This window comes from Pongo pygmaeus, chromosome 1 (genome assembly GCF_028885625.2).
Source record: "Pongo pygmaeus isolate AG05252 chromosome 1, NHGRI_mPonPyg2-v2.0_pri, whole genome shotgun sequence".
NCBI lineage: Eukaryota > Metazoa > Chordata > Mammalia > Primates > Hominidae > Pongo > Pongo pygmaeus.
The window spans coordinates 44,233,583-44,250,617 of record NC_072373.2 but is presented as its reverse complement, the minus strand read 5'-3'; the positions used below and the strand labels follow the sequence as shown (position 1 = coordinate 44,250,617).

Sequence of the window (17,035 nt, the reverse complement as noted above, 5' to 3'; positions counted from 1 at the left end):
AATAAGCTGATTTTCCTCTACTGTCAGAAAATGGGCAGAACATTTCAATTCTTATTCTTTTTTTTAACAAGACAGAGTCTCGCTCTGTCACCCAGGCTGGAGTGCAGTGGCGCGATCTCGGCTGGTTGCAAACTTCGCCCCCTGGGTTCAAGAGATTCTCCTGCCTCAGCTTCCCAAGTAGCTGGGATTACAGGCACCCTCCACCACACCCCGATAATTTTTTGTATTTTTAGTAGGGACAGGGTTTCACCACATTGGCCAGGCTGGTCTTGAACTCCTGACCTCAGGTGATCCACCTACCTTGGCCTCCCAAAGTGCTGGGATTATAGGCATGAGCTACCGCACCCAGTAAATTTTTTGTATTTTTAATCGAGATGGGGTTTCGCCATGTTGGCCAGGTTGGTCTTGAACCCCTGACCTCAGGTGATCTGCCCACTTCGGCCTCCCAAAGTGCTGGGATTACAGGTGCGAGCCACTGCGTCCAGCCTCAACTCCTATTCTCATCAATGCCATTTAATCTTACAACTTTCCATATGCCCTACACTCCTACCCACTCAAAGACAACTAATGATAACCAATTTGTAGAAAATCCTCTGGGAGAGACATGATGAAACACTAATCCTTTTTTCCTTCATAACATCAATTTGGAATTAATAATCTCAGTTAGTTGGACAGAGTGGTTCACCAATGTGTGTCCTGTGCCTAGTACGGAGTCAGGCATTAAATAAAGATTTGCTGAGTGAATGAATATTAAGAATTCACTTCCCATATCATGGTGAAGCTCAGGTCTACTGGTATTGCATGCAAGTCATTCTTTGGAACATGAAAATAATTATTTGGGATACTGGCATAGAATGCAACTGCACCTACTACTTGATAGCACAACAGGGTGACTATAGTCAATAATAATTTAATTTTTTTTTTTTTTTGAGACAGAGTTTCACTCTTGTTGCACAGGCTGGAGTGCAATGGTGCAATCTTGGCTCACTGCAACCTCCACCTCCCAGGTTCAGGCGATTTTCCTGCCTCAGCCTCCTGCGTAGCTGGGATTACAGGCATGTGCCACCACACCCAGCTAGTTTTGTATTTTTAGTAGAGACGGAGTTTCGCCATGTTGGTCAGGCTGTTCTCGAACTCCTGACCTCATGTTATCCACCCGCCTTGGCCTCCCAAAGTGCTGGGATTACAGGCATGAGCCACCACGACGGCCCAATTGTATATTTTTAAATAACTTAAAGAAAGTAATTAGATTGTTTGTAACTCAAAGGATAAATGCTTAAGGGGATGGGTACCCCATTCTCCATGATGTGTTTATTTCACATTGCATGCCTGTATCAAAACATCTCAGGTATCCCATAAATATATAAACCTACTATGTACCACAAAATTAAAAACAAAATTTTTTTAATAAAAAAAAAAAAAGAATGCAACTGCAGCCTAACTAGTCACCTATCAAATGCATATCATTGTTCTTCTTTAGGGGCCCAGAGAGTAAAATGTGTGTGAATTTACAAAAATCCTTATGTTCTATGGGGCCAAAAAACGCCCTTCCAAAGAAGAAATTAAATTGCATTTAATTTCAAAACATCATTCCAATATCCACCAGCTGTGAAAATAATTTAACAGATATTTATTTGCCCATTATGTACAAAGCACTATGGTAGGCACTACAGGGGGTACAAAATGAGTAAAACATACTCTTTACCCTTAGTGGTACACAATCTTGTCAGCAGGCTAAGACAAACATACCCACAGCTATCATACAAAAGAAAAGGCTGGGCGCAGTGGTTCACACCGGTAATGCCTGCACTTTGGGAAGCCAAGACGGGAGGATCACCTGCGGTCAGGAATTTGAGACCAGCCTGACCAACATGGTGAAACCTGTCTCTACTAAAAATACAAAATTAGCCAGTCGTGGTGGTGCACGCTTGCGATCCCAGCTACTCAGGAAGGCTGAGGCAGGAGAATCGCTTGAACTTGGGAGGCAGAGGTTGCAGTGAGCCAAGATTGCATCACTGCACTCCAGCCTGGGCATCAGGAAAGGAAATCTGGGAAACTCAGGAAGGAGAAGGGGGAAAGGGAGAGGGGGAAGGGAGAGGGGGAAGGGAAGGGAAGGGGAAGGGGAAGGGGCTTCTTCCCCTACGTGGCCTGAGGTAATCTGTGAAAATGGTTCGCTATTCACTTGACCCAGAGAATCCCACAAAATCATGCAAATCTAGAGGTTCAAATCTTCGTGTTCACTTTAAGAATACTCATGACACTTCTCAGGCCATCAAGAGTATGCGTATACGAAAAGCCACGAAGTATCTGAAAGCTACCACTTTACAGAAACAGCGTGTACCATTCCAACATTACAATGGTTGCGTTGGTTGGTGCGCCCAGGCCAAGCAGTGGGGCTGGACACAAGGTCAGTGGTGCAAAAAGCTTGCTGAATTTTTGCTGCACATGCTTAAAAATGCAGAGAATAATGCTGAACTTAAGGGTTTAGATGTAGATTCTCTGGTCATTGGGCATATCAAAGTGAACAAAGCACCTAAGATGTGCCACTGGACCTACAGAGCTCATGGTCGGATTAACCCATACGTGAGCTCTCTCTGCCACATTGAGATGATCCTTACTGAAAAGGAACAAATTGTTCCTAAACCAGAAGAGGAGGTTGCCCAGAAGAAAAAGTTATCCCAGAAGAAACTGAAGAAACAAAAACTTATGACACAGGGCTAAATTCAGCATTAAAATAAATACAATTAAATATTTTTTTAAAAAAAGGAAAGAAAAGAAATAAAGGCATAATCTGTATGAGCAGAGCCTATATTAACTGAGTAACAGGTATAAGGTAAAATTCATATTCCCCTTTATTTCCATAACTTTTTTTTAGGTTTTATTCTGAAAGGATTGTTTTTGAGAAGTGCACTTATTGGAGAAAGATTCCCTGTTCTCTTAACCTAGTAAAACAGAGAACAGAAGCATGGAGAAAGAAAAGGAGAAAGTAGACAGAGCAAAACAAAATATAAAAACCAGATTGGATTTTTATTTAAATCCATGCGTTCTGTAAAAACTACTTGCAAGGCTGAAGAACTAACCATACTGAAATCAGTAATGACTTTTAAGACTAAACATATTGCAAATTATAATAAGCTTAAAGGCAATAATATTTTCTCTTTTAAAAGCAGGCAGGCTGGGCATGGGAGCTCATGCCTGTAATCCCACCACTTTGGGAGGCCAAGGTGGCCAGATCACTTGAGGCCAGGAGTTCAACATCAGCCTAGCCAAAACAGTAAAACCCCGTCTCTACCAAAAAAAAAAATAGCCAGGTGTGGTTGGTGCGTGCCTGCAGTCCCAGCTACTTGGGAGGCTGAGGTAGGAGAATCACTTTTATCCAGGAGGCAGAGGTTGCAGTGAGCCAAGATCCAGCCTGGGTGACAAGAGTGAGACTGTCTCAAAAAATAAAATAAGAAAAGGAGAGGGGTGGGAAGGGGGAGGGGAGGGGAGGGGAGGGGAGGGGAGGGGGAGGGGAGGGAAGGGAAGGGAAGGGGAGGGGAGGGAAAGGGAGAGGAAGGGAGAGAAGCAGAGGGGGCAGAATTTCCCAATTCTTTTTAATAGCAAGCTGACCAGCTGGGCAAGGTGGCTCATGCCTGTAATCCCAGTGCTTTGGGAGGCCGAGGCAGGCGGATCACCTGAGGTCAGGAGTTCCAGACCAGCCTGACCAATATGGTGAAACCCTGACTCTACTAAAAATACAAAAATTATCCGGGTGTGGTGGTGTACGCCTGTAGTCCCAGCTACTTGGGAGGTTGAGACAGGAGAAATGCTTGAACCAGGAGGCAGAGGTTGCAGTGAGCTAAGATCGTGCCACTGCACTCCAGCCTGGGCGACAGAGCGAGACTCTGTCTCAAAACAACAACAAAAATAGCAGGCAGACCTGTACCATGGGAAACAGATTACCCCCGGAAAGGAAGATTCGGAAGGAGAAAGACCAGAAAGGGAAAGGGTGCAAAGAGCCACTGTGGCTGGGGAGGCCATTTCCTCCCAGGGAGCAGGAGATAGCAAGATCAGCAACAAGGGGCCTGATGCCCTAAATGTCAGGGAGTGGAAACTAGAATAAGAGCCTGAGTAGGTAGTGCCACATTATATTCATTCAATCAGATAGTCTCCCACTAAGTAAATGACGGTTCCATACAAGCTGTGGAGCCTGGGTGATGACTCATTTGTAACAGAGTCTCTCTACTGCCAGGGTGTATTTTGTATTCCCATGGCCAGGTCAGAAAAGAACAAAGGAAGAGCTGAAGAAGCAGAACTGGACTGGGAGCCTAGAGACTCGGGCCTAAATCTGCCTCTAGCTCAAAATTGTTCTGTCCCACATTCCATCTTTCTGTTCCTCTCATTCTTCTGCCAACCCCATGTTCCAACTTTCTAAATCAATGCTCACCATACACACACACGCACACACACACACACACACCACTCAAACAGCCACATATATTTAGCATTAATTATATGCCTGTGCTTTGAGGTATATTATCTCCAAATATCACAACAACTTTGTAAGGCAGGCATTATCACTCCCATTTTATTTATTTATTGAGATATAATTCACCCCTTTTAAGTGTACAATTCAGTGGCTTTTAGAATGTTCACAAAGTTGTACAAGTATCATCACTATTTAATTCCAGAGCACTCTCATCTCCTCCCAGAAAAATCCCATACCCATTAGCAGTCACCCTTTATTTGCTCATTTTCTTCTCCCCACATCCCCTAGCAACCACTAATCTACTTTCTATCTCTATGAATTTGCCTATTTTGGATATTTCATATCAATGGAATCATACAATATGTGGCATTGTGTATTACTCCCATTATATATATGAAGAACCCAAGATTCAAATAGGTTAAGTAACTTGCCCCAAGTCACACAGTTAAAAAGAGAATGCACTAAAATAGGAACCCAGGTTTCATTCAAATGCTATGCTTGCTTTTGGCCACTGAATGCTGCCTCCATGAGGGAAGAAAATTAAGAAAGAAAGACCAAGTTTTGGATATACTTGGAAAAATGGGATTTTGTTAATCTAAGGTATTACCTTAGAATAGATTATCTTTTATTAAAAGTAATAAGAACCAAAACCATGGCACTATCTTTACTGAGCTTATGTTGAAATGCACTGGCAACTCTTCTTAACAGATGATGGCAAACTACCACAGAGCACACCCATCCCAGTCTCATCACTGCTGTCACTGTGCTCCACCCCACAATCCCAGCTTCTCCCCACCCCTCAGCCCCATAAAGATGACAGCTCTATAAAATGAAGCTCTAAAGAATCTCCTCTTTCCCAACTTTTCATCCCTTCCCCAAATGTTACTCTGCCACTTAAACTTTCTTATCAGACAAATTTCTAAGACGACCAAGGAAAATGCCTATTTATTTTATTATTATTATTATTATTTTTTTTTTTTTGAGACACAGTCTCACTCTATCACCCAAGCCGGAGTGCACTGGCATGATCTCAGCTCACTGCAATCTCTGCCTCCTGGGTTCCAGCGATTCTCCTGCCTCAGCCTCCTGAGCAGCTGGGATTATAGGCCCGCACCGCCATGCCCCGCTAGTTTTTTGTATTTTAGTGGAGACGATGTTTCACCATGCTGGCCAGGCTAGTCTCGAGCTCCTGACCTCAGGTGATCCACCCACCTCAGCCTCCCAAAGTGGTGGAATTACAGGAGTGAGACACCGCGCCCAGCCGAAAATGCCTATTTTAAATAAGTACACTAGTGCTTTTCCTCTTCTTTTAAATGCTGGCACATTTAAAAGGTGTGACAAAAAGAAGGTGAAGAATGTTGGAGAAACACAGCTGTGAGCTCACCAAAGGCAAAGAGCTATAAAAAAAACCTGAGAATTATAACTCATATAAAATGCTGCCTTAGCATTCTGCTTTTTTATGTATGTGTTTTATGTGTTGCACACGTATATAGTTTAGATTAGATTATACCTTTCTAGAGGACTAAGTTCAGGTCTTCTTGGACCTTTTTAATCCATCATCCAACATAAACGATTATTGATGATAATTATAATTATTTTTTCTTTCTTAAAAGTATAGAAGGGTTTTTTGACTGTTGTGGGGTGGGGGGAGGGGGGAGGGGGGAGGGATAGCATTAGGAGATATACCTAATGCTAAATGACGAGTTAATGGGTGCAGCACACCAGCATGGCACATGTATACATATGTAACTAACCTGCACATTGTGCACATGTACCCTAAAACTTAAAGTATAATAATAATAAAATTTAAAAAAAAAAGTATAGAAGGGAAAGACTGATCTTCACTGGCCTAAGGCCAAGGCCAATGTCTTTATTTGACTCTTTATCCCCCATACGCAGCACATTGCTCAGTACATACCAGGCACTCAGGTATTTATTGAATAATAGCTAATACTTACACAGCACCTTAGCAGGCACTGTTTTCTTTTGTTTTTTTTTTTTTTTTAGTTTTTTTTTTTGAGACGGAGTCTCGCTCTGTCGCCCAGGCTGGAGTGCAATGGCGCAATCTTGGCTCACCAAAACCTCCGCCTCCCGGGTTCAAGCGATTCTCCTGCCTCAGCCTCTTGAGTAGCTAGGATTACAGGCATGCGCCACCATGCCCGGCTAATTTTATATTTTTAGTAGACATAGGGTTTCTCCATGTTGGTCAGGCTGGTCTCAAACTCTTGACCTCAGGTGATCCACCCGCCTCAGCCTGCCAAACTGTTGGGATTACAGGTGTGAGCCACCGCACCCGGCCTGTTCTTTTTTTTTTTTTAAAGACAGAGTCTCGCTTTGTCACCCAGGCTGGAGCACAGTGGGGCGATCTCGACTCACTGCAACCTCCGCCTCCCGGGTTCAAGCGATTCTCCTGCCTCAGCCTCCTGAGTAGCTGGGATACAGGCACCTGCCACCCTGCCTGGCTAATTTTTGTATTTTTAGTACAGATAGGGTCAGGCTGGTCTCAAACTCCTGACCTCAAGTGATCCGCCCTCCTTGGCCTCCCAAAGTGCTGGGATTACAGGCATGAGCCACCGCTCCAAGCCCAGGTCCTGTTCTAAACGTGCACATAGATTCACTCCCAAGAACTCTAGAGATCGGTACTGTTATAATCCCTATTTCCAGATGAGGAAATAAAGGCACAGCACAGTTATGATTTGCCCAAGATCATTTGGTTAGTAAGAGGTAAAACCAGGATTCAAAGAAGGCACCACAGACCACAGAACTCCAACAAGACATATTTAAGTCACTCCAATATTTTTTTTTTTTGAGACAGAGTCTTGCTGCGACACCCAGGCTGGAGTGCAATGGCTCGATCTCGACTCACTGCAACCTCCGCCTCCTGGGTTCAAGCGATTCTCCTGCCTCAGCCTCCCGAGTAGCTGGGGTTACAGGCACGCGCCATCATGCCTGGCTATTTTTTGTACTTTTAGTAGAGATGGGGTTTCACCACGTTGGCCAGGCTGGCCTCGAACTCCTGACCTTGAGTGATCTGCCCACCTCGGCCTCCCAAAGTGCTGGAATTACAGGTGTGAGCCACCGCACCCGGCCCACTCCGATTTCTTAAAATTGAGAGGCTTATGACAAATTGCAACAGCTAGGAACTTTACTGGATCATAAAACAAGAAAAATACTTTCCCATGCTGGGCACAGTGGCTCACGCCTGTAATCCCAGCACTTTGGGAGGCCAAGGCAGGCAGATCGCTTGAGGTCAGGAGTTTGAGACCAGCCTGGCCAACATGGTAAAACCCTGTCTCTACTAAAAATACAAAAACAAAATTAGCTGGGCCTGGTGGCAGGCGCCTATAGTCCCAGCTACTCAGGATGCTGAAGCAGGAGAATCACGTGAACACAGGAGGTGAAGGTTGCAGTGAGCCAAGATCACGCCACCACACTGCAGCCTGGGCAACAGAGAGACTCTGTCTCAAAAAAAAAAAAAAAAGAAAAAAAAAAGAAAAATACTTTTCCCTCTGCTACTCTTAATACTCCACCCTGCCTTTCCTCAGAAGTGCTCAAAGCCTCTACTTATTTATTTATTTACTTATTTTTTTGAGACAGAGTTTCGCTCTTCTTGCCCAGGCTGGAGTGCAATGGCGTGATTTCGGCTCACCACAACCTCCGCCTCCCACATTCAAGTGATTCTCCTGCCTCAGCCTTCCCCAGCAGCTGGGATTACAGGCATGTGCCACCATGCCCAGCTAATTTTTTTGGATTTTTAATAGAGACGGGGTTTCTCCATGTTGGTCAGGCTGGTCTCCAACTCCCAACCTCAGGTGATCCACCCACCTCAGCCTCCCAAAGTGCCGGGATTACAGGTGTGAGCCACCACACCCAGCCTTACTTTTTAACTTCTAAAATATCATATACATTACATATTCTCTACACTGACCCCAGTGAATTCAGAACTATAAAATGTTAGAGGAAAATATTATTTTGGGGTCCTTTACTCTCTTTTGTGGGTGAAAGTGAGACAATAAAAATTTTTGGTATCATATGGCATTACAGATGGCATATAGACATGAAAATTGTTTTACTACTGTTACCATCCTTATACTCCAATCATTTCAAATTTAGAGTTAATCCCTGGTCTTCTTTCAGTTGCTCAAATACCACACTACATCAACCTAGAGGCACAGTTCCATTCTGAAATGATGCTTAAAACCTACAGGTTTGTTAGGGTAAGAATTGAGTGTTCCTTCAACACCCAATTTCCTATTAATCAGAGACTAACATTCATAAAAGAAAGTTGAGGGCTGGGTGTGGTGGCTGATTACTGTAATTCCAGCACTTTGGGAGGTTGAGGTGGAAGGATCGTTTGAGGCCATGAGCCAGCCTGGGCAACAAAGTGAGACCCCATCTTTACAAAAAATTTAAAAAAGAAAGTTGAGATAGTCTCTGAATAACTTGACCTTACAAAGATGGCCTGTAAATGGAGAGAACAAGAGCTAGTTGTCTTTTTAGGAGTGATTTCTACTTTCTGACATGATCACCTAAATAGCTAGGAAAAGGCATCCCTAAAATATACATATTAAGTGTCCCTTCACTAACTTTCCTTGGTGCATTTTTACCCCCAAACTCTCCACGCTGAAAGGAAGAGAAGCATTTTATGGAACAAAACCGAATTGCTCCCAGTCCTGCCATCTGCACCCTCCCAGGTTTTTATCTGGGATGGACAGACTCCCGATGGTGAAGAGAGTTAAATACGCAAAGATCAGTTGATGATGCAGTCAACTGGAAAAGCCAATGAAGCGAAATGCAAAGGTATATTTGTATGTCTTAAGTTGTTTTTTAAAGAATAAAAACAAGAGCCAACGAAAGTGCCTTGAAAACCTCCATCTCTCTGAGGTTAATCAATTCTCTTTGTTTTAGAAGCAAGTATAAAATAAATAGTTGTTTTAAAATAAAAACAGCAATAAAGGGCTTTTTAAGATAAGCTGTGAGAGAAACTTCCGAGCAGGAGACACCTCTGGAAAGCAGTGTTATGGGAGCGGGTGAAAGTACACATTCTGGGGATCGTCTCAGAAAACACTAGCCCTTCCCATCAGCTGTTTTCTGGTAGCCTCACAGATACTAGTTCTCTCTACAAGTCCATTCCAGGACAGTATATTTCTGGACATAAGATGTCAAAAACACAACTTCAGAAAAACTAGTCATCCCCCTCCTTTTATGCTACAAAGTAAAATAAGGCTTTTTAAATTCCTATCCAAACCAACTAAATGGAACGGTATAATTTAGGACCCTGTCATGATCTTAGTATCTTATTTTTATCACCATTTCTGGATTTCCAGTCGGATGTAGGATATTAAGCGCAAAACTTTGGGAATATAAGACCTAACACGCAAAGTCAGAACAATTCATCCAGTTCTGAGCCTCGTGTTCAAATTTGCTACGAGCATCTAAATTCATGGTTCTGAAAATTTTAACAGACCACTTGCATCACATTCCCCAGTGTCTTTTATTATTACTATTATTATTATTATTATTGAGACAGAGTCTTGCTCTGTCGCACAGGGTTGAGTGCAGTGGCACAATCTCTGCTCACTGCAACCTCCGCCTCCTGGTTTCAAGCGATTCTCCTGCCTCAGCCTCCCCAGTGGCTGAGATTACAGGCGCCACCCACCACACCTGGCTAGTTTTTTACATTTTTGGTAGAGACGGGGTTTCACCATTTTGGCCAGGCTGTCCTCGAATTCCTGACCTCAAGTGATCCGCCCCGCCTCTGCCTCCCAAAGTGCTGGGATTACAGACGTGAGCCACCGCGCCCGACCCTCTTCAGGGTCTTTTCATGTTAAATTAGATTCTTAGGACCCACTTCACACACCTATTCAATCGGAATTTATGAGCTAGAGCATGAGACATGGTATTTTTAATACGCCCCTGGGGTGAGTTTAATACACACTTTAGTTTGAGAATCACTAAATTAAACCCACAGACTTCTTTGCTGTTTTGTCCCCAAGATATCTATCTACATGGAATGCCAGTCCTTTCTCCCTTCCAATCTAAAGTTATTTCCTAATTAGACGCAGTAGTTAACAAATCCTCCAGTTCCCCACCAACAGCAGTTTAAAAGGAAGCAAGACGTTAGGAAAGATTAAAGACTGCACGATTTTAAGTGTTTGGGGGCCTCTGGCACATCCTAGAAAGAATCATGCAAGAAGAACAAGAGTAGCTAGTTCTCCATTGGCTCAGGACCAAAATGATCCCTTCCCTCTCTTCTTCACCATAAGCAGGAGCAACATCTCTGGCAATTCCCTGGCACCCATCAGATATGATTTCCTCTGGCGACCCCCAACCCTATTTAGAGAATGTCCCCTCTTCACAGAGCTGCCTCATGATTGGTGTGAACACATTTCACATACATCATCAAACCCACACACCCGACTACAGTCCCATGGCCTCCTCGGACTCCCGGGACTCCCTGCCGCCTCTGCTCCATCTCTAAACTGGGGCTCTGACCCACAACTGCGCGCCCGCCCGCCCCCAACTCAGAGCAACTTTCCCCACTCCTCAGATTAACCGCTACCCTCTCCGAACGCCGGCCCGCCCCAGGTCCGTCAGCGTACACCCCGGTCCCCGGGGTCCTGCTCCGAGAACTCCGGCCCTCGGTTGCCCCTGGCTCCCGGTCCCCCAGCCGGGCCCTCAGCGGGCCCCTTCCTCCCCTCCTCAGAAGGATGCCCTCCCAAGGCATCCCAGATCCGGCCGGCCCAGGCCCGGGGACCCGGCCACACGACACGACTGCCCCTTTCCGCCTGCCTCTTCTCGGGCTTGTTTTGCAGGGCAGGGGTGCGGTCCGTCCTCCGATTTGCCTCTCCTGCCCTCTCTCTCTCCGGGCTGCCCTCCTTACCCGCCTGCAGCCCGGTTTCGGCGACATCGCCTGCAGGGCCGCGCTCGGCCCCGCCGCCGCCCGTGAGGGAGGAGAGACAAGTGTGGTTGTGGGAGCACTTGATGTCGCGGAAGAACTTCTGGGTCTCGCGCAGGTTCTGTCGCAGCCGTCCCAGGTAGCGGCGGTAGCGGCCGAAGCCCCGGCACAGCTCGCGGATCATTCCGCCGCCCCCGGGGCCGGGACCCGAAACGGGCTCGCTGCCCCATGGCACCCCATCGCTCTCCATCGCCTCTGCCCGCTCTGTCTTTGCGGCTCGGTCCCCGGCCGCTGGCCCGGCCTCCCTCCTCCCCGCCCCCCAGTGCCGAAGGGAGGAGGAATCCGCCTCCTGACGCCCCCGCCTGCAGTCAGCCTGGCTCCCAACCTCCGTCACTGCCGTTGCAAACAAACCAAACCGCAGTGCGCCGCTATCGGAACCTTTCTCTCCACTATCCAGAAGCGTGAGGGAAGGATCGCTGGAGGACACCCTCGCCGCGGGGTCTCCTGGGACTTGCAGTCCGGGCTGGGACCAAACGCCAGAACCTCAAGGCTGAAGGGGAGGCTGTGGATGGGACTGATCCCTTTTGGAGAAAACCCTCACTCGTTCTTGTGTTTTCGCGCTCTCTTCATTTTAAAAAGTGTTCCTAATCCCTCTATGAGCGTCCCTGAGGAGAGGGAAGAGCTGCAGAACCTGAGTGCCAGCAGAAGTGGGGGTCCTTACCGAAATCGTAGCGAAAGATGTTAATAGTAGAGAAAAGGAAGGAAACAAGACTGAAGACACTCATATCTCCATGGCTACCCTAATGGCTCTCTAGTGTTTCGGATACAGTAGATACTGGGGAATCGGCTGAAAGTACCCTGGAAATAGGGAAATCTCTTATGTTTGCATTGCGTTCCCCTTTTCCAACTTTCCTTCTCCAGGCTTGGAAAGGAAGGGTGTGAAAGGATCAACAAGAGCTGTAAGCTGAACTTCAGTGGGTTCCTGAAGTAGGGAGACCGGGCTGGGTAAGGGGAAGTTGAGGTTTGTAGCCTTCCAGACTATTTCTGATTATCTTAACTTGGCTTCTGCTGATATGGAGGACTTCCATTGACACACACAGTCACAGAATCCTGGACACAATTACAAAGGGGGCAAAACTTGACGTCACCTCTTTTGTGCTTCCTGAATTATCTCTCCCCTCTTCACCAGGCACAGAGCCCATCTGTATCTTTCTTGCTGTAGAAAGACACCGTCTTTTACCTAGGCCAGACCTCTTCTCTGATAGGCTAGATGATGTAGTTCCTTGACTGAAATTAAGAGGAGATTTGAGTTTGGATCTGGACTCTCCCTATACCTTGCCTTGTGATCTCGGGCAAGACCCCGTTTCATCTTCTATAAAGTAAGGGTTTAGAATGGCAGATCTTTAAGCCCTTTTGGCTTTAAATTTTTGTGAGCCCTGCTTCAGAAATTTTACTTCTCCTAACCTCTTATCGCAGAACACCCAGGTGTTCTTAGCCAAATGATGTCGTGATATTTGGATTAATTGTTGGAAAATGTGAAGGCCTTACCTTTCCAGGGGCATTAGCATTTTATAAAAAGGGGTCACTAATTCAAATGAATCTGTATTTGATAAATGTCTGTGAGGGCTGACTGCAAGGAGGGAGCCTCATGCTCCTTCCCATTTACCCACTCCCCCTTCTGCATTTTACTTGGTCACATATTTTCCATCAGCCATTCTTCTTTTGCAAGATTATAGTCCCCATGCAATCCCCAAAAGGTTCAGTAAAACAGAAATGAAAATAAAAAATGGGAATTTTAATACAAAGTAGATACTATTTTTAAAATAGAAGAGCTGTAAGAAAGCAATGTGTAATGATTTGCCACACACACGAATTTCTAGCACAGGAGATCAGATAAGAGCACTCAAGCTGGAGTTATCCAGAAAAGGAATCTATCTTGAAGAAGGGGCAAAATTTGGATAGGTGGAAGTAATCAGAGAGGGCATTGTTTCAGGTAAATATCACAAAGCCCACCCTTTTAAAAACCATTCCTTAGTACTTTACATTTATTTTCAAAAAAGTATAATACACGAATGTGGTATAAAATTCAAATGGTGCAAAGGATATATAAGGAAAAACTAAGTCTTCCTTAGTTTTTCTGTTCACCTCCCAGTCACGTAGTTCCCTTCCCAGGAGGCAACCACTGTTGTAGATATAAATCATATGTAAATAGATCCTATATATGTATTTTATATATGTATTTATATATGTATGTGTATGCATGTATTTTAAATACAAATGATAGCATACGTAATACATATTTGATTATGGCCTTGCAGACTTCTGCACCAAAACATAAAGGTCTGTTTCATTCTTTTTAACTGTGTAACATACTACCACATGAATTGGCATGTTTTATTTAACAAGTCCTCTATTGGCGGACCTTCAGGTTTTTTGCAGTCTTTTGATATTACAAACAATACTGCAAGAACTAATCTTCTATGTACATCATTTTTAATATGTGTAAGTATATCTCATACCTATTTTTGATCTGTTGAGAAAAGCAATAATTTTTTGCTATTTAAAATCTTAAAAAATGCAAGTGACAATGAGCCCTTCATAAATCATAATAACTTACCAATTAAAATACATATTTTCTTCAAATATCTAATTCAAAGGACAAATGGAGAAAATAAATTTTTGAACGGTAAGAAGAGAGGATTTAAGTTGGTATAGAAAAGTATTTCCTGGCCGGGCACAGTGGCTCACACCTGTAAACCCAGCACTTGGGAGGCCAAGGCGGGCGGATCATGAGGTCAAGAGTTCGAGACCATCCTGTTCAACATAATGAAACCCTGTCTCTACTAAAAATACAAAAATTAGCTGGGCATGGTGATGCATGCCCATTGTCCCAGCTACTCGGGAGGGTGAGGCAGGAGAATCGCTTGGGCTTGGGAGGCAGAGGTTGCAGTGAGCTGAGATTGCACCACTGTACTCCAGCCTGGCGACAGAGCGAGACTCTGTCTCAAAAAAAAAACAACAAACAAAAGAAAAGTATTTCCTGGCCACGCGCAGTGGCTCATGCCTGTAATCCCAACACTTTGGGAGGCCGAGGCAGATCGCCTGAGTTCGGGAGTTCGAGACCAGCCTGGCCAGCATGGTGAAAACCCCATCTCTACTAAAAATACAAAATTAGCTGGGCGTGGTGGCAGACACCTGTAATCCCAGCTACTTGGGAAGCTGAGGCAGGACAATCGCTTGAACCCGGGAGGCAGAGGTTGCAGTGAGCCGAGATCATGCCATTGCACTCCAGCCTAGGCAACAGAGCGAGACCGTGTCTCAAAAATGAGCAGTGGCTCATGCCTGTAATCCCAGCACTTTGGGAGGCTGAGGCGGGTGGATCATCTGAGGTCAGGAGTCCGAGACCAGCCTGGCCAACAGGGCAAAACCCTGTCTCTACTAAAAATACAGAAATTAGCTGGATGTGGTGGCATGCACCTGTAGTCATAGCTACTAGGGAGGCTGAGGCAGGAGAATTGCTTGAACCCAGGAGGTGGAGGTTGCAGTGAGCCGAGATCATGACACTGCGCTCCAACCTGGGCAACAGAGTCAGACTCTGTCTCAAAAAAGAAAGAAAAGTATTTCCTGAAAGTGTTGAGAGTTAAACAATTAATGAAGATGAACACACAGATCTACTTTTTTTCCCTCCTAGAACACCATTAAAATGACAGTAATGGGATTTTTTAAGGCACAGAGCCAGGATAATGAGAGGAGTTGGTAGCAAAAAAGAAAGTGGAAGATGAAAAGCAAATGGGCAAGTTTTAACTAAGAAACCTAATCCTAAACTCAAAGTAATAAAGTTGAGATCCAACCTGATATATATTGAAGAATCCCCTAAGTCTTAGAAACTGGTGACAATAGGTCCCCCCACTGCCTATTGTGGAAGTATAGTTGTTTAAGAGCAGTTAAATCCTGAGGTCACTTCCTCATCTTCAGCTTCTACCCCACCCTCCGAAAAACAAGACTGAAGTATTTATTCTCCAGAGAGGGTTAAATAGCTCTCTGCATAAACAGGGAGATAAGTGAATGTATGGATATTGGATACCCTCTTCATTCAATTCCTAGATCTTTGGCTACCAGCTGTTTACCCTCCAAAGATAAAACTTAAAGTGTCTTCATGAAGGAATATGAGCAGCCCAAGAGGAAAGACCCAAGTTACTGACATCAGAACCGAGATTTTTGTCTGGCTGTTTGTTTCACTGCTGTATCTCCAGCACCTAGAATAGTGCCTGTCACTTAGTAGGTACTCGTTAGATATTTGTTGAGTGACTGAGTGTTAACTGTAGATTGACTGATTGATTGATTGATTGATTAGAGACAGGGTTTCGGGGTTTGCCATGTTGTCCAGACTGATCTCGAACTCCTGGACTCAAGTGATACACACCTGCCTTGGCTTCCCAAAATACTGGGATTACAGGCGTGAGCCATCATGCCCAGCTGACATTTTTTAACATTCAGGAAATCACAAAAGAGAAAGTAAAAACCACTCATACTTTTACTGTTCAGAAAAAAACAGTAGGTTATATTGGTATCCATTAATGTTGTCATTAGAGGAAACGGGATAGGTGAGAAATAGTCTTTCTAACTTTACTTTTCTATTACAAGTTCCTCTTGGTTTGATGATTTCTGGAGAGATTCTGAAGCCTTGATCTTCCTGTTCATGTAGGTGGAAATCATTTTTTTAGAACACCATAAAACATTAACACTTAATTCTTCCATATGAATTAAGAACAGTTTACTAAGAGAAAGTATGACTATTTTCTATTATGCAACATAAAATCAGAATCACAAATCCAAGAATTTTAAAAATCTACAAATTGAAGGAAAAAATAAAACAAAGAATTACATATTATTGAGTTTTACTATATTATATTGAAAAATTATATTGAGAAATATAAGTATTTCTTTACTACTTGTTTGCTCATTATCATCTTGTAAAGTTACCAGCAGGTAGGTAATATTTAGCTCCAAAAAAAGAGAGGACAAATTATGGAAGAAAAGATGAAAAATACAACCCATTAACCCCAATTTTTTTCTATGAATTGGGAAAAGTCACCATTATCAAATTTAACAACCAAACGTACTTTCTTGAATCTCAATACTGATTCCCAAGGGAACATGTTTGAGAATCCCTGGTTCTAGACAATCTTGCCCTCTTCCCTGCCTATAGTGTATAATGCTGGCAGTGTTGCAGAACAGTGCTTCTGAAACTTCAGTGTGCACATGAATCGTGGAGATCTTGATAAAATGAACTTCTGATTTAGTAAATCTAGAGTGGTGCTTGGGATTCTGCATTTATTTTATTATTATTATTAATTTTTTTTTTTTGCGATGGAGTTTCGCTCTTGTTGCCCAGGCTGGAGTGCAGTGGCACGATCTCGGCTCACTGCAACCTCTGCCTCCTGGGTTCAAGAAATTCTCCTGCCTCAGCCTCCTGAGTAGCTGGGATTACAGACGCATGCCACCACGCCCAGCTAATTTTTTGTATTTTTAGTAGAGGTGGCGTTTCATCATGTTGGCCAGGCTGGTCTCAAACTCCTGACCTCAGGTGATCCACCCACCTCGGCCTCCCAAAGTGCAGGGATTACAAGCGTGAGCCACTGCGCCCAGCCTATCTTATTTTATTCTAT

The 17,035-nt window shown here is 44.3% G+C and overlaps 2 protein-coding genes across 4 annotated transcripts in view; one reads left to right on the top strand and one right to left on the bottom strand.

Annotated features, from left to right (window-relative positions):
• The window catches only part of DSTYK (dual serine/threonine and tyrosine protein kinase), a 71,972-nt gene extending 58,810 nt beyond the window's left edge, over positions 1-13,162 (bottom strand). For all 3 annotated transcript variants that reach the window (XM_054466736.1, XM_063646779.1, XM_054466746.2), the window contains exon 1: positions 11,352-13,162. In XM_054466736.1, the coding sequence (XP_054322711.1) occupies positions 11,352-11,616 (265 nt within the window). In that variant the 5' untranslated portion in view covers positions 11,617-13,162. The remainder of the gene's footprint in view (positions 1-11,351) is intronic.
• Positions 2,167-2,721, top strand: LOC129009930 (large ribosomal subunit protein uL22-like). Its single transcript, XM_054443522.2, has one exon. The coding sequence runs from the start codon at positions 2,167-2,169 to the stop codon at positions 2,719-2,721; it is 555 nt and encodes a 184-aa protein (XP_054299497.1).
• Positions 13,163-17,035: the final 3,873 nt, after the last annotated feature.